Source organism: Typopeltis vanoorti, chromosome 7 (assembly GCF_054136105.1).
Source record: "Typopeltis vanoorti isolate ZY-2024b chromosome 7, IOZ_Tvanoo_1.0, whole genome shotgun sequence".
Classification (NCBI taxonomy): domain Eukaryota; kingdom Metazoa; phylum Arthropoda; class Arachnida; order Uropygi; family Thelyphonidae; genus Typopeltis; species Typopeltis vanoorti.
The window spans coordinates 71,392,311-71,414,442 of NC_143555.1; the positions used below are offsets into that span (position 1 = coordinate 71,392,311).

A 22,132-nucleotide genomic window follows, 5' to 3' on the forward strand; every position below is an offset into this window, starting at 1 on the left:
CAAGACAGGTGTTCAGTAGCAATGAAGGTGACTATTTTATCCTTACTTGAAAGGAAAAACAGCATGGAGATCAGTGTTTAAGTAGTTGTTGGAGAAGCCATGCCTTGAGGCTTGGGCAGTTTTATCACTATAACATTTGTCAATTGAGAGGAGGAGGAATAGAACATAATAATCATCAGCAAGATGATAAATACACTTCAGTATACTTCATTGTTAACTGCTGACTTTACAACTTAAGCTAAAGTTAACAGTTAAAAATGGATACAAAGGAAAATGACTACTTGATATATGAACCATACTACACATACCTGCTCTGAATTAGAGACTTTTATTTAAAAACATACAAACTAAAGACCACCTTTAGTCTGAATTACAGCATATATACAGCCTGGCATAGATTCTACAAGGTCTTAGGACTACAGTTATGTGCTTTTTAGACAATAAATGCGAGTTATTTTTCCACTGATTAAACACCAAGGATATCTCACCTCTTGAGAAACCAGTCAGTTCTGCCATTTTCAAAATCATGGCTCCAGCCAGACAGGCACCCCACAATAAGCCCTTTATTGAAAGATTCATTGTTTTTCCCATTGTGATCACCACTATTAATGATTATTGACCAGAAGCATTCTTAAATAGTTGCCTAGAACACGTGGTGATGCACGTGACCAAGTATTTCGCCTATACCTGCATAAAGATTTCTAATTCAGTGGCTGGTATGTGTATGAATGAAACTATAATTAAAACCAATATAACATTTATATTAATTACCACTCTAAGCATGTGATAGCATACTCTTAAATAAATTGTCTTAAAAAGTCTTCAAGAAGCCTAACTTACTAGATACCACTAGTCACTAGTTAACATACCCAGTCTGCAACCAACAGGCTGCGAGTCCCAATTCCACAACAGGCATGGATGATTGTGAATGTCTTTTGGCAGAAGATAATTTCACTTCCTAGTGCGAGACTGACCAATGTGCCTGTCTGAATATACCGTAAACTGTACACCACCATCAGCGAATTTCTGCATCACTATTGTTTTCTCCAACAAAAACCTATCACACCACGAACCTCGCACTGGCAGGACTTTTTTTTTTTTTTAATCATAGCATTCATAAATTATTTGTAGAAGACACCAGATGATATGCCCCACTTATTAGAGCCCTGAAGTGGCTTTAAAAAGTTTGGTGTTTTTTGGTCAGTACAGTAGAGTTTCTGGATTATATTAAAAGTAAATTTTAAAAAAAAAATCCCTAGTCCACTTAGACTACTATTTTTCTATGAGTTTATAACCTTTCCTGTGTGGGAGTCACATACAAAAACAAAATTAATAAACAATTGCTACAATAGGTATTGGTACCCACTTTTCACTTTTTGTTGGCTGTATATAGACTTATAGACTTGCTTCTGTGCTACAGGATGGATACAACTGAGTAAAAGATATAGTTTATAGATGATAAAGAACAGATATTAGTTCAGGGGCACATCTCTTGAACAGAACTGGTGGGATTCCATCTGGTGGTCCATATGAGTCCATACTCATACGGACGACATATAGTTTTTATATAGTGAAAGTTTACTATAGTGAAATCCATTCAGAACAACACTGTACTCATGTAGCTCTCTGGTCAGGATATTTTAGAAATTTGTCAGTGAACTGTAGTAAAGTAATAAGATTTCATTATGTTACACTATAGTACATTCCCTGATGACATTACATCATATCATTATCATCATAATGTACTAGTAAATTTTAGTTTTATTTATTATGCTGAATTTGCATAGCATATATGATAAACTACAAAAGAAAATTTTTCGTCACCCATTGGAGCAAGAAGTTGTTGATGTTCCCCGTCACCAGTGAACCGTTTCTTAAGAATAGATGTCACTTCATGCATCTTTCTACTACCTAACAGAAGAAATAAAATATTATAGTTAATTATTTAAAGATAATTTGAAAACCTAAAATAGAGAAATAAGTGAATCTCAAAAATCCAATGTGCATTGTGTTTTTGACTGTATAATAATAAGAATATAAACAATTTCATTATTCTTTAAAACAGATTACTGGCTTGCTGAAAACATAAGAACATGTACACTGAGCAAGTAGCTTACACTCCCATCATTCCTGGAATTGCCACTTCATCAGAGACAATATTCAGCTATATTTAGAAGTCGATTACTAAGACAGTAGGGGTGCAAGGTTCAATATGGTAATAATAATAATAATAGGCCAATAGTGTGATCTAATAGAATCTGAGTAATCATTATCAAAAGATGTAGTGGAAGTATTAAGGAAATTACTTCCATGCTGGGATTTTTTGTTTATAATAGGGCATATAGTGAAAAAAAGGTCCAATTAAAAAACATCCAGCCAGCCAGCTGTAGTTCTGGGCACAAACAGTCAAATGGCAGTACGATATAACAATGTTTTCTGAAAAGGAACACATCAGATGATAGTTTATCCTCTGGAAGTTGTTACTTTCAGCAGGATAATCCACCACATTACAAGATACAGATCAATTGGGATGGTTCCAAGGGGACCAAGTTGACTGAGCAGACTGCTGAAGTTTAGTAAAGTCAACCAAGAATATGCAGTATGAGACAGAGAATTCTTTTCAAGCGTGGGGGGGGGAGCTCACAATACAATCTGTATCTGTGTTGAATGTAGAATAACTAAGAAGATGGGGGGAAGATAAAATTGCAGTTATGCTAGTATGCTTTTCAATAAAAATGATCATGACTTCACTGTCAATGCAAAGAATAAAACTAACTACAGAAAGATTATAATAAAGCAGTCTGGTAGTAAAGCTTATATGTTGGGATTTTTTAAGGAAACTACAATGTAGATTAAATCTTAATTCCAATAAATTTAATTCATATTTCCAATATTTTGGAAAAGTCAAATTGCCATCATCAGAGAACACAGCATAAACTGATATGTGCACGCAGGTATTATGCTTATTTTTTTTAGGAGATATGACCTAACAAGCTCTTAAAGATCATAAAAAACTGGCAACCTTCACATCTACTCTGCAAAAGACCAGCAACAGTCTCTTGACCCGATAAGTGGTACCTTGCAGTTGTAAACTGTCCTACAATTTAAAAATGGGGAAACCTTTTACAGGAGGGGGGGACCTACTATCCCCAATCTCCATATGAGACTTCTAGTTCACTACAGTTAGAAATTCCTTTTATATAGAACATATATGTTCCCCACATTCTAGATGTAATTTGAATCCAGGTGATTCCAACTAAAGGGTACACATCCTAACTATTCATGCTAAAACTTTTGGCAAAAAAACAGCAGACTATAATTTTAAAATATGTAAACAATCACTTCTTGGTATGAATAATAATGACATTAACAGCTATATTTGTCCATTACTGTTAAGATGATCTCTCGGGGAACCTTTTACCCCTAGAGGGTGCGTCCCAAGGTGGCAGATAGGGTAAAGCCTCCCAGATATCGGTAGTTGGAGGGAGATGAAGTACCTCCCATGGATAAACAGGTCTGGTAGTGGACAACAGCATTTACAAGTACTGGCATGAAGCTAAAGATGCAGAACATATATATATATATATATATATATATATATAGGGTTCATCTCCAGACATTTACTTGGCAAGGCTGGATCAGTTTTAATGGTAGTAACACTGTGGTAGAGAAAGAGGGAAACCACTCTACTATTTTCCCATGACAACCTTGACAGCAATGATGGACATCATTAAAAGAAGGGCAGTTGCCAGCCTGGCAAACCAAGGCAGTACCTCTGGGCACAGAGGAAAAAGGAAGGTGCATATACAAATTAGACCTCTGCTCAAGTACACATGATGTTGACAAAACTGATTTCTCTCTCATCAATCTCTAATATCAGCCAAAACCCAACGGTGACCAAAAAATGCTCATTAAGAAAAATAACTGGGATAGGTACATAGAATGTACAAGACATTGTACAGAGCGGAAAACTAGACGCTGTACAAAAGAAATGAAAGAAAGAAAGGAAGGAACGTTGATTTACTGGGTATAGCAGAAATCAATTGGAGAGGCAAAGGTCACTTTAACTCACAGATGGGTAACCATATCTGCTTCATAGGCCTTGATTCAGTCAGTAGAAATGGGTTGCAATAATTACTAGCAAGACATTACACAGATCTATAACTGGATACAATCCCATTAGTGACAAAATGATCTCAATAAGAATTGACTGTAAACCATTTGCAATCACACTTTTTTCAAATTTATGGACCAACTGCTAATACTGATGAAGAAACCATCGATAACTTCTATAGAGAACTGAATGCAAGCATTGAAACAATACCCAAAAAAGACATATTAATCATAATCGGCGATTTCAATGCAAAAGTTGGAAAGAGGATGGACAATCATAACAGGAAAGTACTTGGAGCATTTGGCTTAGGCAACCAACATAGCAGGGGAGAAAGGCTGATTAATTTCTGTCTAGAAAGAGAGATGAATATAACAAACACATGCTTCAAACACCATAATCTAGACCATATACCTGGAGATCGCCTGGTGATAGAATCAGAAACCAAACTGACTTTATCCTAATCAATCAGCTAAGGAAATCCATGATGAAAAATGTAAAAATGTAAAAAAGCTACAGTCTGCAGCTCCGATCATGAACTTCTCATAGCAGACATAAAAATACATCTAAAAGGGAATAAACCTATCCTTCAAGAATAGAGGCCTCAAGAGTTAGTAGTAATTATAATATTGCAGTGGAAAACAGATTTTCAGAATTAAGAAGCTGTACAGAGGAAAGAACTACAGCCTTCATAGCTCAGTCAATATAGACACAGAAAACCTTTGGTTGGAAAGACCTGGGGTCAATTCCCATCCAAGACGTGAGGAACCTTTATCTGGTCTCTTTCGACTAGTTAGCCAAATCTGTGTTAAAAAGAAAAAAAGTTATTAACTGCTCTGGTATATCACTAACAGTGGAATGAAAATCCACTACCATCTCTGAATAATACACAGGCTAGTTCACCTTCAGCTGAAAAGCTGTTATAACAGTTTTCTGTATCCTATACAAAATTAAAACTTAAGTCTTTCCAAATGAAAGGCATTATGGTCAATATTAACAGAGCCACAGAGGCTCCATGTATATCATGCTTGACAAGAAACTTCATGACTTGTCTACTGGTATATAGAGGCTACTGAATTCACATAAATTGCCTTAGTATTCCATAATGCAAAAAAAACATTAGGGGAAGGATCACTACCCAGACCAGTTTCAACCTTCATTGAGATTTACCTGTCCTAACAAGTGGAAGCTAGACCCAAGAAAAAGCCAAGGTTAAATTAATGAAGAAGTCAAATATTTTGGGTCTGGCTTCCACTGATGAGAACTCAATAAAGGTCTCATCAGTGAAACTTTAATGCCTTCAAGCCACTATATAAAATAATCAAGAAATGACTGAACAGTGGCGTCTTCCTTCTTTCCATAAAGCATGATAACAGGTTAAAATCATCACGTTAAAAGCATTTTTACTGATGTTATCCTGAAATTTTTATAATGAAAAAAAAGTTACATTACAGAAGTATCAAGTTTTCAAGTGTGCAGTGCACAACCAGCAAGAGGAACTTATGGTAAAGATGCTTTAATGCCTGCTGAGACACAAAATCAACTTGGAAAACTAAATATGCTGCAGGATATATAATGAACCTAAAACAAAATTTTTTAAATAATAATTATCAGATAAGTAGAAATAAATGTTCTTTTTCTTTATAATTTTCATCTCAAAATCAATTTTAGTGTGCTTACGCATAGGTTCACTTTTTCCAGTAACAAATGTTCTTACTTTGGCACATGCGCGTGCACACACACACACATATATATATACACACACTAAAAATTACAAAAGTGTTATGAATTACAAACACAAATACATGGCACAAAGAATCCAAAAAACAATTCACTTTGATCTTTATCTAGATTTTTCTCTTGCCATCCTAACGCCTCCTTTGCTAAACTTTCCGCTCCCATTCTTTTAAAGTCACCATACCATCATTAGATAAACTTTGAATATCAGTCGAATACAATCTACTGTAGCTACTTTTTGCAGATTTGTGAATTTCTGAGGGTTTTTTTTTACTTTACCTAGCAATATACACTCCTAACTGCATTGCTCTTTCATTTCTCATATTTTCTACTACTATTTTGTAACTGCTTTTATATAATTTAAGAATCTTTTGATATAATTACTCCATACATTCAGATTACTTTTTATGTTAACTTTATTGCCATAATATACATTTTATGACTTTTTTTTATAAAGAGTGACAAACAGGAGTTGATATTCTTATGAGCTACACTGTTTGTTATACTAACAAAACTGGTGTGGTCTGGATGACAGAATAATGAGCCACATATTTTATCACTTCATGATGATTAGCAACAAATAAGTCTCATATCATTAGGAGATACAACATTGCTTGTAAATGGCAAAGTTAATCAGTTGCCGAGAGAATACTGGTATTACTGGATATATATTTTTATGTATAAGTATATATATCCAGTAGCACCAGTATTCATCACCAGTACTGATACATGGTACTTTTAAACATGAACACCTATATGCATTTATGACTAGTTTTTTTAACCGCAGTCATATTTCTAACTACAATAATTCAATATTTTAGCACAGTGCAAGCAGGCGCTGTGCAATGAGGCTGAAACATGGCAACCAACCAAAAGCAAGCCTAAACTCTTCCCTACATAGACCCACTGTTTGGCTATGCTTTGTTGATGTATTCTCTATTTGGCCTCTCCATTATTAACACCTAAACAACCAGCATTCTGTGATCCAGTTCATCTTAGAAAAGGAAAATAACAACAGTCTCACCTTCTTGATGAAACCTGGCATTCTTCATTTACAGAAAACCCACCCACTGGCAGATACATTCACAAACAGTGCCCCCCCCCCTCTCTTGCCCCAGCAGTATGGGATTATTTAAAACCCTATATAACAGGGATAAATTAATTAGCTCAGATAACACTGCCTTTTTTACTGAACTCTTGACTACATTTGCAAAATCTTCTTGGCCAATGTCTACAATCCCCACTATATTCAAAAAATAATAAAACTCCAAAACCACTGCCCTTCCTCTTTACAGAAAGCAGATACTACACCAAAGCTATCACCATTCTATATATTATTATTATTATTCGTGACACCTCCAAGGAGTCCAAAGACTCGTCGCAGGAGGACAACTATTGTACAACTCTCCGTCTCCACCACTACACCGAACCTCTACCACCAATCATCAACATCAGTGCCATCATTATCTGCAGTACATGTGAAAAGCTAGGTAAAATCCTAAAAAAATACAACCATTTACAGACCATAAAAAAAAAGAAGAAAACTATCATCCCTTATCTGCTCCACCAGCTACAATCCAGTCCCTAGACCTGCCTTGCATTCACCAGGTCCCTTGGAGTTGTAAACTATTCTGCTATGGCCAAACAGGCAGGATAGCCAACATCAGAATTGCTGAACATAAAGACTATCTGTTTCCACATCCAATCAGGACTTACTGACCATGTTTTGGACTCCTGACACAGAACACACTGGAAGAAGCCCACTCTGTTTTATAAATATGAGAGACTATTCCTTGATTCTGCTTCTGCCTTTAGAAACTACCCAAACCTCAACAAATTTGGCTACATGAAACTGCCCCAAATTTGGAAAGCTCTCATATTCAGCCTAACAGCCAAGGACAACTCGTTTAACCCACCAGGGGACACTATTTAGAAATTTAGGGTTACTTTTGGTTGCCATGCTTCAGCCTCATTACTCAGTGTAATGCCTATGTGCACATAACATATTGTACTGTGTCATGTTGATGGCAAGTTAACAGTTGTTAATGGCAAGTTGGCTTTGCTGAAATACTGAAAATAATTAAATGTATTGCAGTTAATATTAGTCTACATTGTAATTACTTTAAAAAACAAACTACAGTTATGAATAGTTAACATATAATATAATAGCCAACAGCATCAATAGTAGCAGAGCTTGGTTTCTAGTGCATTTGGCAAATATGGATAAAATATATGAAGGGTACAGGGGAAAAACAACTTCAGTCCAATTTTTGTGAATTCAACCTAATGCTGCCATCTGTTGAGGATTAAAGGAAGGTTTCATCTCATAAATACGACTTTCTGCATAAACAACCACAGTCCAGACAAATGAACAGAGAATATTTCTTAAACTTGGGGAGAACACCCTCAGTCCGAGCGGTTGTATGGAAAAACAACTTCGGTCCAATCACATCAACTATTATCACTATTGCATCAGCCATTATTTTGTTATCAGTGATTTGTTGAATCACTACTAGTTTTGATTATAGTTTTACGGTCTTGGTTTTACGAGTATTTTAATTGTTTTTTAATAATAAAAAGTAGTGTGAAAATGATAAGTGATTATTCTAATAGTTCTAATGAAAGTCAAGCTGATACTAAAGAAAAACTCACAAAGAAACAAAAAAAGACAGGTAAGACTAGAGATGTAATGAAAATTCTTCGCGCAACAACACATGAAGTTGGTCCTGACTGGTTATGTAAAAGGTATCGCTGTTTCGAAACTATTCCTGATGCCAAACGAAAAAGAATTATTCGTGATTTTAACTTATTAGGGAACTATAATGACCAAAACTCTTATTTAAGTGGACTAATTACAATCCTTCCCGTAATGAGAAAGCGTCCAAGAAAAGGAGTTGATGCGAGGGTGAATACGGCTTCCTTTGCTTTGTGTGTCAGATTACTGCAAGGTGGCGATGAGGGGAATAGCGAAGATGTCAGAATTTGCTGTAAAGCATTTATTTCTTTGCATGGTATATCTGAAGAACGAGTGAAAAGGATTAAAAACTGTTTGATAAATACTGGTCAGTCATCTAAAGATGGGCATGGTAAACACCTAAACAGACCCCACAAAATTTCAGAAGAGACTACGAACAAAGTTAAAAGTTTTATTAAAAGCAGTGACGACAACATTGATGACCATCCAATAGATGATTGAAATAAATGATTATTTTAAAACTACAATATTTTAACTACTTAAATTTTTATTACTTTTTACCATATTTCATTTTTTGTGTATTACTGCTTACTTAATAAAGAAGCACTTACCAACCTTTGTTAGTATAATAATTCCCTTAGTATCTATTATCTTTAAAACAGGGGATGCGATCTGATCATTATTTATAAATTAAATAATTAATTAAAAATTAAGATATTACCAATCCAATTAATAAAAAAAATGTGCATAACAACCATTTTTTTATATAGGATTTACCGGGGAAAAACCACTTCAGTCTGGCCATTTCAACAAAAAGGCCATTATTTGCCATTTGTTTTTTTAATTTTTAAGTATTATTTAAATTAATTATGCTTAATATACATGAATGTACCATATCTATTATTTTTTTATTTTGTTATGCTATGTTTACTTGCATTTGGACAACAAGGAAAATTTAATTACGTTTTTTTCAGAAGTCAATATCGTGGACTGAAGTTGTTTTTCCCCTACATCCTTCATATCACTGGCAACCCTCTGACACTGGTGCCAACCACGGTTCTATTATAACACTCGAAGTTTCTCATGATATTATGTGTGATATAACACTAGCTAGTGAAATAATTTATTAAAGGAAGGATAAACATTGACTTGTTTGCCAACAACTTTCATTTGCTGTTACTCGGCAACAGGTATATACACACAATTACTCTGTGCATTACATATTAATAGCATTATTACTGTCAAACTAGCACTTCATTTGTAAAAGGAAATCAGCAAAGAACATTATTTTAAATAAGCATGGTGAACTGCAATAAAATGAATAACTATTTTGAAAGAAATTTGGTTTTCCAACATGAAGTGACATGGTGATTTTATAAAAGTGGAATGCTCAACAAAAAAACATGTTTGATACTGAAAGTTATTTGGTTCTTTCATTAAAATTGAAACAAACTATTTGATTTTTAAGACCATGGATTTAATAAACATTTATACAAATCGTCTAGTTTCACAAGTTGTAATTGTCTAGCTTTATCAAGATGAGCAAGGTTATGCTAGTATTAAATGCAAAAACAAAAGAATGAAGTAATGGTTAAAAACAGACAAATTGTAGCGCACGCATGACATCACACGCGTAAGGCGTGAAGACTTAGTTATTGTTATTAAGTTGCGTTATTTAATTTTTCGCGTAATTTAGTTCCGTTAAACTTAATGAATTTAACAGATTTTTCCACGTCTTTTAATATTATTCCCTGGTTTCTATTGAGATTATTTCCTGTTCGTAGGACTACTGCAGCTTCTTTAATGGTTCTACATCTAAAATCCTCTTCGATATATGGCATGGAACTGTTGTCCCAATCTATTGAATGGTTTGAAGTGTGCTAACCCTGAGGTATCTGTTCTATTATGATTGACATCTCCAACATGTTCCTTCTTTCAAATTTCTAGGCTTCTTGAGGTTTGGCCTATGTAGGTAAGTCCACATATACATGGTATGCTATAAACACCTGCGAATTTGTAGAAAGTGATGCTATCCTTCGTGGATCTTAATAACTGTCTTGTAGTTGTGGTAGGTTTAAAAGCAACTCTGATGTTAAAAGGTCTCATGATTTTTGCTATTTTGGTGGAGACTGATCCAGTATAGGGTATGACGATGGATGATACGTACTGGGACTTCCGAGGTTGTTGCTGTAGGTTGTTTTCATAAAGAATTTTGTTGATTCTATTTTGAGGATAACCATTTTGCAGTAGAGTTTTTGATATAAGGGAAAGTTCAGCATGTACGTCTTTTTCCTCTGTGATGATATTTTTGGCTCTGTTTTTTAGCATATGTATAATGCTCAGTTTCTGTGCATAGTGATGATCGGATTGCCCATGGCTAAACCTTCTAGTTGTTGGTATACTAAGTTGTTAACTTTAAAGTAGTTGGACTTGAGACAGTGACAGAATAGTTGCATAATATCATTAGGAAAGAGATTTTTTATAATCTTAATGACTTCTTCAACTGGTACGTTTGTGAACAAAGAGGAAAACATCCAGACTTGCCAATAAGTCTGTGTTGGATATATTAATGTTTTTAAGTTTTTCAACGAAGTGTTGAGAATTCCTTCTGTATGAAACTGATTTCCTTATCGTCTCTTTTAATAGGTTAGCAAGGTGTTTGGCTAGTAGGTATGTGGAAGAGTATCTGCCATCTACAATCAGGCACAGTGGAACTCATCTTTATGTACTTTAGGAACACCATAAAGGCAAGGAGTTATTGGATGTAAATATTTTAGTTTTCTTTGCAAGTCCTGAGGCCATCCATTCATATTGCGAATCAAAAGATTGGTCTCATTGTGGTTTTTCATGGTCAGATCTTTCTCTAATATTTGATATGTAGACTGGTCCGCTAATAAAGTGTCGATCTTTGTAATATAGTCTTTGGTATTAAAAATGAATGCGGAGTTCCCTTTGTCTGCCTTAGTTACTATAATATCTTTGTTTTGTTTTAGGTTCAAAATTGCCTTCCTTTCCTAGGGTGTAATATTGTTTCGGTGGTTATAGAGAGGATGATTGTACTTTTGAATCTTATTTCATTTGCTATTGTCTCTGAGAGTGGATAAAGATCTTTCTCAATATTACACATGAAGTCTATATTAGGGATATGGTTAGGAGCAATAGAAAAGTTAAAATCTTTTTTTTTTAAATTTCTGTTTCATACTTTGCAAGGTTCTAGTCTGAAAAGTTAAAAATAACTTTATCATCCATGAGACTTGGTCTAGAGTTGTATTTTTTTCTATAAGGTTCATCAAATGTTTTTATTTGAGATACTTTGCTGGACTGAAAGGCTTTGTTATAGCTGTTGTGTATCATGCGGTCAATAATATTCCAAGTTGAGTTGTCTATGCTATTAGAAATATCATTAAACATGTTCCGGCAATTAAGGTCAATTCTGTTTATTGTGTATCTGACATATTGGATCTCTCTCTGAGTAATGCTAAAGAAGTTTTATAATAAATGCATTTAGCTTTTTTTTTTTTTGATTTTATATGTCCTTTTACAATTAGGAACTTGGGGATGATAGAATACTCTCGACATCTTTTAAGGAAAGTGAGGTGGTTGAGCAATTTCGCTTTTTTACATTTATCTTTTTCTAAAAAATGTACCTTGTGTTTTGTTTGTCCATCTAGACTGTTCATACTGAAAGTTTTTATTTGGTCCTTTTAATTAAAATTGAAACAAACTATTTGATTTTTAAGAACATGGATTTAATAAACATTTATACAAATCGTCTACTAGTTTCGCCAGCTGTAACTGTCTAGCTTTGTCAAGACGAGCAAGGTTATGCTAGTATTAAATGCAAAAACTAAAGAATGAAGTAAATGTTAAAAACAGACAAATTGGAGTGCACGCGTGACATCGTTATGTAATTTTTCACGTAATTTAGTTCAGTAAAACTTAATGAATTTAACAGATTTTTCCACATTTCTTTTAAAGCTGCATAGTCCTGTTCGTAGGACTACTGCAGCTTCTTCAAAGGTTCTACATCTAAAATCCTCTTCAATGTATGGCATGGAACTGTTTTCTACAAATACGCAGGTGTTTATGTGTAGACTTACCTACATAGGCCAAACCTCAAGAAGCTTAGAAATTCGATAGAAGGAACAAGTCAGAGATGTCAATCATAAAATAACAGATACTTCAGGGTTAGCACACCATTTCTCAACTTCAGACCATTCAATAGATTGGGACAACAGTTCCATGCCATATATCAAAGAGGATTTTAGATGTAGAACCTTTAAAGAAGCTGCAGTAGTCCTATTTTAAAAAACATGTTTGTTTATATGGAGTACTTGGGGAGAGAGAGAAAACTGCAACTAACTGCTTGATGTGATGGCAAAAAAGAAAATACTACAAAAATAAAGTGAATGAGAAGTCAAGTAGCTCTAATCCATTGAACATAATTTATCATTTTGGTTATCCTGAAAATTATCAACAAACTTTTATTATTTTCTCTAAGGGTCACTTCTGGAAGTTGACTAAGAGTATGCAAACTAGATTTTTTTTTGCTTGTAGAGTGTTAGATGAGTGAAAGGGATTACCAGAATTAGTTCTGAGTGCCCTTACAGTGAATGAATTAAGGAGAGAGAGATAATAGGTATCGTGTATGTGTATTAAGGTTAGTGTGGATCTCCCACAATGAGACTTCTGATTCCTGACTTATGAACTGGTAAAGCATGATGGTATGGTCATGCTGCAGCAATTCATGTGTAATAAATAAGCAGCATGTATAGGTCTAAAATTTGTATATAAACAACAATTCTTAGAAGTATACAAGTTATAAGTAAAACAGCATAAACAAATAAGAATCGGCATAAAAAAAGCATATGTAAAAAGTATAAAAGTATTAAAATTCATAACTCCCAGGTTTTTAAAAGCATATGTACAATAAATTAAACTAACATGTATATATTTACTAAAATAAGGAGCTAAGAGGCTTCAGTTCAGCAATGCAAAATTTATAAAAATCAAGTGGATATTAGATCCAGCATTATTTCAAAGCTGAATGTAGAAACTATTTTGAGCTTACGGGAATACACCTGCTGGCATTTACGAGTCGCCCTAGCACGACCACTTTAGAAAACACGCATGCCGCCCAGGTGTCCGTATATTCGCTTTCTAATTTGGTCCATTTTTTTTTTAATGGTTTCACCGACCTGACATGTTTCGAACTGATTGGTTTTCCTCAGAGACCAGGCAGAAACCTAAAGAGAGCAAAACTCTCTTTCAATACTAAGGAACGTGAAACATTGGAGAGGTGTATTTATCGTAAGCTCTCTGGTCAACTTATTTGTACAAAACTTTCATAGTTTCTACATTTGGCTTTGAAATAATGCTAGATCTAATATCCACTTGATTTTTATAAATTTTGCATGGCCGAACTGAAGTCTTTTAGCTCCTTATTTTAGTAAATACTTTTAGGCACCAATTGAGAAACATTTCAAGTTGCATAGTATCGAAAGAGAGTTTTTGCTCTCTTTCAATTTTTGCCTGGTCTCTGAGGAGAACCAACCAGTTCGAAACAGCTGTCAGGCCAGTGAAACCTCAAAAAGGGCCAAATTAAAAAGTGAATATACTGACGCCTGGGCAAAGTGCATGTTTTTTAAAGTGCTCCGTGCTAGGGTGACTCGTAAATGACAGCAGTCATGGTCAACTTATTTGTACAAAACTTTCATAGCTTCTACATTCGGCTTTGAAATAATGCTGAATCTAATATCCACTTGATTTTTATAATATGCATATAATTTATATCAGGTGGCAAACAATTATGCTCTATAAAAATTTAAAAAACAGGGTAAAACTCAGTGAGTCTGATAAAATATGCCTAAGCAAATGCAGGTCAGATGGATTATGAAAGTGATGAAGATGATGACTGTACTCTGTTTCAAAAACTGGAATATCAAGAGTTGGCATAATAAGTACAAAAACAGAAAAGAACTCACATTAAAGAATTTTTGCCTAAATCATAGGCATCTCCCAATCAAACAATAATAGGCAATTCTAAAAAGCACCACCTTAGTAGCTAACATAAGATAACTAAAATGGGTAATAATTGCTGAATTCAACACACACTTGTGCGTGCACACGAACAAAGTTAGGAAAGATTAGTAGATTTAAAAAGTACTATCTCCCATAAAAGGGAAAGATGTAGACCACTGGATATGTTTAAGTTAGAATAATGGAGTATTGTGTTGTTTAAAACATTTCTTTATAAAGTAGCTCTATGAAGGAACAACTTTTATGAAGGACACTTGGTATGTTCCACTGAACTCAATGTTTAGTGCAGATAGCATGTCCAGACTGTTCAGGCTCATGATATTTAATATGAGACTTGTGTTCTTCTAGATCAGTGGTTCTCAACTTTTTTCCACTTGTGTACCCCTTTTAAACCCATTTCTATAAATTGTACCCCTTGTTTTTAAAATAGCTGTTTTTAAATACTGACATTTATTGTTCCATAACTAATGTTTTGCATTTTGTTTACTTTACTTGTTTTTCCTGCCATTACTGATTATTTTTCATGTACCCCTAAATGGCCCAGCATGTACCCTCAGGGGTATGCATACCACCGGTTGGGAACCGATGTTCTAGATGAATAAAAACAGATCTTCTAGTTTGCCCAAAATAAGATAAACTGAAAGGGAAAGGAATCTGACAGGCACCTGGAAAACCTATAGGCCAAAGATCATTCTTAGGACAAGAGAAAAAGGTGAAGGCTTTTCATATGGGGTGAAAGAGCCACAAAAATAATCAGTGGTATTAAAACTTTATCAAAGAAAGTTATTTCTTTTGCATTAAAAGAGGCAGAGATTCCATAACTGTTAAATGCTTTTTTGATGAAAGAATGCTTAAAACCATTAACAGATGGATTTAATATGTTGTAATTGTTTTTGCAAAAGTTCATCAGAAGAACATACAAGGATGGGGGGGGGGGGAGGCTGAAAAGTTCTGATAAACACCTAGAACAAAAATGATATTAAAGTAACCAATATAGCCAAGAAAGAACATATCTTAAAACCCTTCAATTCCATGTTTCATCAAATTGTAACAATTCGTTCTTTTCTTTTAGGATATATAAGAAGACGTTAGAGGTTTTAAAGAAATTTGAAGATACAAAGGGCATCATCATCAAGTTTTTCCTGCTGCAAGAAAAATCCACAACTGAGATTCACGAAACTTTGTGTGACACTTTAGGGGATTGTGCCCCAGCATATCCAACAGTTGGGAAGGGCCACTACCCAGACTGATTTTGATCTTTTATTGAGGTGAAAAAGTAAAGGAGTGTTCATCATAGGTCTAGAATAGTTGTTGCAGGTGCAACAGAGTCTGATATTATTAGGAGAAAGAAAAGGCAGATAGATAATAATGACTGATTATCCAGGTGGTTAGATTTATCTAAGTTAACTGCCATGAGTTGGCCTTCTCTGCCTAGGATTGCTCTCCAGTCAACACTGCAACTGACCAAAAGACCACTGATAGACAGAGAAATAGGTCTCCAGCTGCTGATTAAGGTATGATCTTTATTAGGTTTTGGAATGAGGATGGTATGGATTGCTACAAATTCACTTGGTATGTGTCCTGACAAGAAAAAAGAATTAAACAGTATAACTAGAATGGGAAGAATAAAATCCCAGGCCTCGTGGTAAAGTTCTATCTGTAGACCATCATGTCCTGATGATTTTCTTGTCTGGCATTCTTTATAGGTTATGGTAACTTCAGATGCAGTAATGAGTCTGTCAAGCCTATCTTGGATATGAACAGGAAAGCCATTAATGTTCTAAGAGTTATAATTTCCCACAGTACAAATTGTCTACAAACAGATTTTTACAGTGTTTTTGAAGGGAGTCAAGGATGTCTTGAGTGGTGGATGTGTCTTCACCATCAATGCAGATTTTAATGATAGTCCTTTCTTTGCAGAATTTAGGAACTGTCTATTGAAGAATGCAGCTGAAGGGCTATCTGCTAAGTGATGCTGTATTCTTATTTTAAAATTTCTTTCTTCTACTTGTTTCTGCCTTTCCACTTCTATCTAAATATTTCTAATGACGTTGCCACATTCTACACCATTGCATTGGTTTGCTCTATGAACTAGCTTCTCTCTTTATGCAGGTCTTTCAACTTTTTTCTTTTGAGGAAAGCCTGTTTCCTTTCCCATTCAATCATATTCTATTTTACTGCTTGTTTAAATTTTAACTCCATATCCCAATTCCAGGTAACATTATTCCAGTTTGAACAGAGGGTCTTGAAATTGTTTGAAAAGATCAATGGAAAGTTTGGTGGAAGTCTCCATGGTCAAGAACTGGTCACTACTTGTCCATGCAGCAGAAGTTAAGTAGAACTGGATTATGATCTGACATGCCGATGTCAAGCTGTTTTATCTGAATTATCCTATTTATAAAGGAAGAAGAGATATAAATTTGATCAAGGGTACTGATACCTTGATTCATATATGTAAACTGGAAATTAGGATTGCGAATCCTTCATATGTCTACTATTTGAGCATTGTCAAGACATATTTTTAAATGTGAATATGAATATCAAATCAGTGTTTTTGATATGACATGATATGCATGTCATATCAAAAACACTAATGGAGCTGATATTCACCCGTGATCATGGGAATTTCAGTCATCTGGATGGCCCAGTTGAGTCAAATTTCACTTATCTTCACCTTTATGCAGTTTTCCCCATCATCCTCTCTGTACTTCAAACAGGATGTGAATGAGGAACGTGGTGTACTTCAGAACCCTGGTTGGGTTCTGAAGTACACCACGTTCCTCATTCACATGTACAAAAAGATTAAAGCAAAGTCAACAACAATCACAAATGACAGTGAAACAGAAGAATAGGCCCTGAGTGAGTCCTGTATGACTCTTACCTACTTTTCTATGTTGCCGGAAAAGAAAAGAGAAGACTCAGGCAGAGGTTCTAACAATCCCGCAGATGAAGATAAGCCATCTTTTGAAAATATTACTTTGGCTATAGGTACCCTGAATACCAACACTCTGGCAAAGGATTCCCAAACCTACTTAAAGAATTAGGCAACACAAAAATGGACATTCTGGCCATAAACGAAAATAAAAGAACAAAAGAATTAACAACATGATGAATGACAACTCGCTAATTTTCCTTGGTCCAACAACCAACGATGCAAAACAATGCAGAGTCAGCATCATTATAAGGAAAAGACTAACAAAGAAAATTTGTGTATCATTCTCTCCAGAAGAGTTGGCACTCTGATGGTAGACCTTGGAAGGAAGGCCACCCTTAAAATTATCACATGTTATGCTTCTACATCAGCCTCAAGTGATAACAAAATAAATGAATTCTACAAGAATCTTGAGGAGCCGCTATAGCAAAAGTCTACATACACTTTTGTGTATGTAGACTTTTGCTACAAGAATCTTGAGAAACCGCTATAGCAAAAGTCTACATACACTTTTGTCTGTAGCTACTTTACCGCTAAAATTGGGAAGGAAAGAAATCGAGAAACCTTAATCAGTCCTTTTAGACTAGGTAACAGAAATGACAGAGGAGAGAAACTTCTAGAATTTGCAGAAGCAGAAAAACTTTTCATTAAGAATACCTTCTAAAAAAGAGCAGGGAAAAGGTGGGAATCCCCCAAATGGAATCTAAGAAATGAAACAGACTACATTCCAACAGACTGCAAAAGATAGCTCAAGATGTAGGAACAATTGGCAGAAAGTATTCTGACTTCCATTCAGATCACTAACCACTGAGAATCAGCCTACAAATTGAACAAAAGAAGGGGAAAAAATACAGCAATTTCAAACTATGCAAAGCAATCCAAATATTTAGATCCTGATTTGTTTAAGCAATCTGTTGATCAAATAATATGGAATATTACTAAATATGATACTGACAAGGATTACGATAAGCTCCTGAAAAATCTAAGTGCATGGAAAATTCTCAAGTTAATCAAGAACATCCCCAAAGAGAAAGACTCTCCATATAAATCTTGAATCTATTAAAAAAAATGAGACGAGAACTGATAGATAAACCAAACTCACAACTTGAATATCCTTTACCTGAACCAAAACTTGATAATATATATATGATATAGCAGAAGTGCTCCCAGACAAAATAGAATATGCACTCAAAAAACATAAAACCCAATACAGCTCCTGGCATTGATCGGATGAAACTTGAGGATACTCAACAAGGAGAACCACAACTTTATAAAGCTCTGACCAAAAGATTTACTTGGTACCTAAAAAGAAGAAAAAATACCATCAAAAGGGAAGACATCATAAACAATTTTCTTCAAAAAAGTAACATAGAAGACATCAAGAATTACTATTTTATATGTCTGCTATCACATATATAAATTAATGACAAAAATTATACCAAACAGAATCAAAACCACCCTTCAAGAAAAGAATAGTAAAGAACATGCAGGATTTAAAAAAGGATATTCTATCATATATCACATACAAGCAGTAAGAATACCAGATCCTGCTTTGCTTTCTATCTGTCGCTTTTAAAAAAGCTTTCACCACCACAGAACACAACACATTTTCACAGGCACTACTAGAACAAGCCATCTATTTTAAGAAATTAACACTGGTAGCTCTGTGCAAACAATCTTATTTGACAACCCTATAACTATCACCATAAACTGAGGTGAGCGACAAGGAGATGCCATATCACCAAACCCTTTTATGTGCACTCTAGAAAGCACTGTATGGAAAATTTACTTAAAAGGTGGCATAAACATCGATGGAGAACTGCTCCAAATACTGATATTTGCAAACAATAAAGTACTCATAGGTCAAGACCCTCTGCAACTTGAAACAATGCTTCATCAAATACATGATGCCTGTAATACAACAGGATTAAAAATTCACCCTGGTAAAACCAAATGGATGAGGAACAAATACTGCCAAACCCACATCATCCAACTAAATAATTTCACCATAGAAAGTGTAGAATCCGACACACATACCTCAGTGTCAAACAATAAACATGGACTAATATTTCTGAAGAAAATCTAAAAGAAAAAGAGCTGCATGGACCTTCTTTAACTGTATCAAATCCCATTAAAGGAGGTCCATGCAGCTCTTTCGGTACTGATAGTATGGAAGACCCAAACTATTAATATCTCTCTAATTGAACCCATTAACAGACAAAGCATTCACAACTGACTCTGGCAACCCATTCTACTCATTCACAATTCTTCAAGCAAAAATCTAGTCCTCACACCCTCACTACCACTACACTTTTATTCAACTTCCAAGGAGGACCCCCCCCCACCCCTGTATCAATCCTATAAAACTCCCTTTAAGCAACTTAAATGTCTATCATATGTAGCAGTAAGTTCGAAGCTAACTGGTGTGAGGTGGAGGCTAACAGTGAAATATATGATGGGATGTTGCTACAGACTTGCCAGAGTTGCAGGAGACAAAGAAATGCATTACCAATTTAGCCTTGTGTACTAAATGAGTGATCATTGTGGGTCACGTTAATTATCCAAAAACATTGATTGGTAAGAGAAATCTCATGATAAGAATAAAGAGGAAATTTATTGAATTGTTGTGAAACAACTTTCTCAAGCAGCATGTGAAAGAAGGAACTCGAAGTCAAAGAGTGTTAGATTTGTTCATAGCATCAGAAGGAGTCTGTTAAGAATATGACTTTTACAACCAGTTGGTGAGAGTGATCATGACATGCTTTCTTGGGAAGTATCTAATTATATTGATGTTCACATTAGAACAGGTTACACGCAAAGGGTTACAAAGTAGGAAATTATGATCAACTGAGGAGATCACTATCTTTGGTCCCATGGTATCAGTTAATGAATGGGGAAAATGACAGCAATGCATAGGAATCTTTGAAAAAGTGCGTACATGAAACAGTATCTCTGGTGTTTGAAGAATAAATAGGTTGGGAGTGAAATGGATGTGCAACCTTATTAAGAACGAGATTCATAAGAAGATGGATCTCTTTCTTAATGTGGAAAGAATATTATAAGAAAACTTGTGGAAAGAATATTATAAGAATAAGAGTGAGAGGCATTATGAAATATACAAAACGCAGGCCAAAAAAGTAATGACATTGTGCTGAAAGATAAATTGGAGCATGAAAAGAAATATTGACTATGCAAGCTAAAGGCAATCCAAAAGAATTTTATCATTATGCCATAGCAAAAGAAAGAATGAATATGGAAGAATAACTTCACTGGTACTCTAGTGTCAGAAGCTAATGAGATTGTTCAATTAATGAGTGCTCACTTTGCTAAGATATATCAACCAGATTCTTTAGAGAAACTTGTGACATTAAGATTTGATTAAGATTAAGGAGTTGAACAATTAGTTCTGGCTTGTCGGATTAAACATTTTATGATTCCTGTTTTTTGATAAAGATGACAAGCAGATTGTTTGAGAATATAACGTCCAGTGAAAGTGAGGCTTTCTGTAAACTGTTGTTGTTAGAATACCTGAAGGTGAATGGATGAGGAGGACGTCTAAAAAGGATAACTTGTCTTTTTCAATCTCCATGGTAAACTTAATATGAGGATGTAAGGAATTGATTCTGGCTAAAAAGGAAGGTAAGGAATCTCTGTTATGAGGCCACACTGAAAAGATGTCGTCTATACATCTCATCCAAAAGGATTAGTTAAACTAATTGTTCAACTCCTCATGAATTACAGAAAGAACTTTCAACTATCAAACACTGCATGAAATTAAATGGCTTCTCCGAAAAGAGTACACAACATCTGTTCGATTCTTACAAGCCAATCCAAAACAACAAAGATTCAATACGTCTAGTTCTGTCTTATATTTCTGGGATTTCAGAACCAATTTCAAGAATTCTGAAGAAATATGATTTAACAGCCACTTATATACCTATTTCCCCTCTTCTAAAGATAAGCACTCAACTATGTCTCTGCCTGGTGTGTATATCAAGTTCCTTGTAAAGTGCAATCTGTCCTACTTTGGACAAACAGGATGCTCTATAGAAAAAAGAATTCAAGAACATACATTCAGCACAACAAATCCGATAAGTCTGGATTGGCTCAGCACGGAATAGAGACAAGTTATACAACATCCTCTGGGCCAAGACTCGCCTCCTACACAGATATTGCTATAAATTTGAGCGTTTATTTAAAGAAAGTGCCGAGGCCTTACTTCAACGCCCTAACTTGAATCGAAATGACTGTATATCTTTATCAAAAATATGGGAAAGAAAAATATGGGAAAATTAATCAGGATAATACATTAATATATATATATAATTTTTTTTTAAAATTAAGACTTAATTCTTACATTAGTCTAATGTTATTTATAAATTAAGATTATTATATGAATTTATGAATTAATATCTTTCATTTAATCATTACTCTGATAAAAAATGTTTTCCTTTCTTTAATGCTTAGCGATATAACATCACGCAGCTCGTTCTACTTATGAATGATCAATTGTTGGTATTCCACCTTGTTAAAAACTGTTCCTATGTAGCCACTGAAGATAGTCTATTATTTTCAGACTGAAATATTTGGCAAATTAAAATATAATATTCTTGTGTAA

General features: G+C 34.6%; 1 protein-coding gene across 1 annotated transcript in view; it reads right to left on the bottom strand.

Moving 5' to 3' along the window:
• The window catches only part of LOC150104772 (protein inturned-like), a 369,111-nt gene that overhangs the window by 70,156 nt on the left and 276,823 nt on the right, over window positions 1-22,132 (bottom strand). Inside the window, exon 16 of the mRNA XM_090395627.1 lies at window positions 1,825-1,911. Coding sequence (XP_090251753.1) covers window positions 1,825-1,911 — 87 coding nt within the window. The remainder of the gene's footprint in view (window positions 1-1,824; window positions 1,912-22,132) is intronic.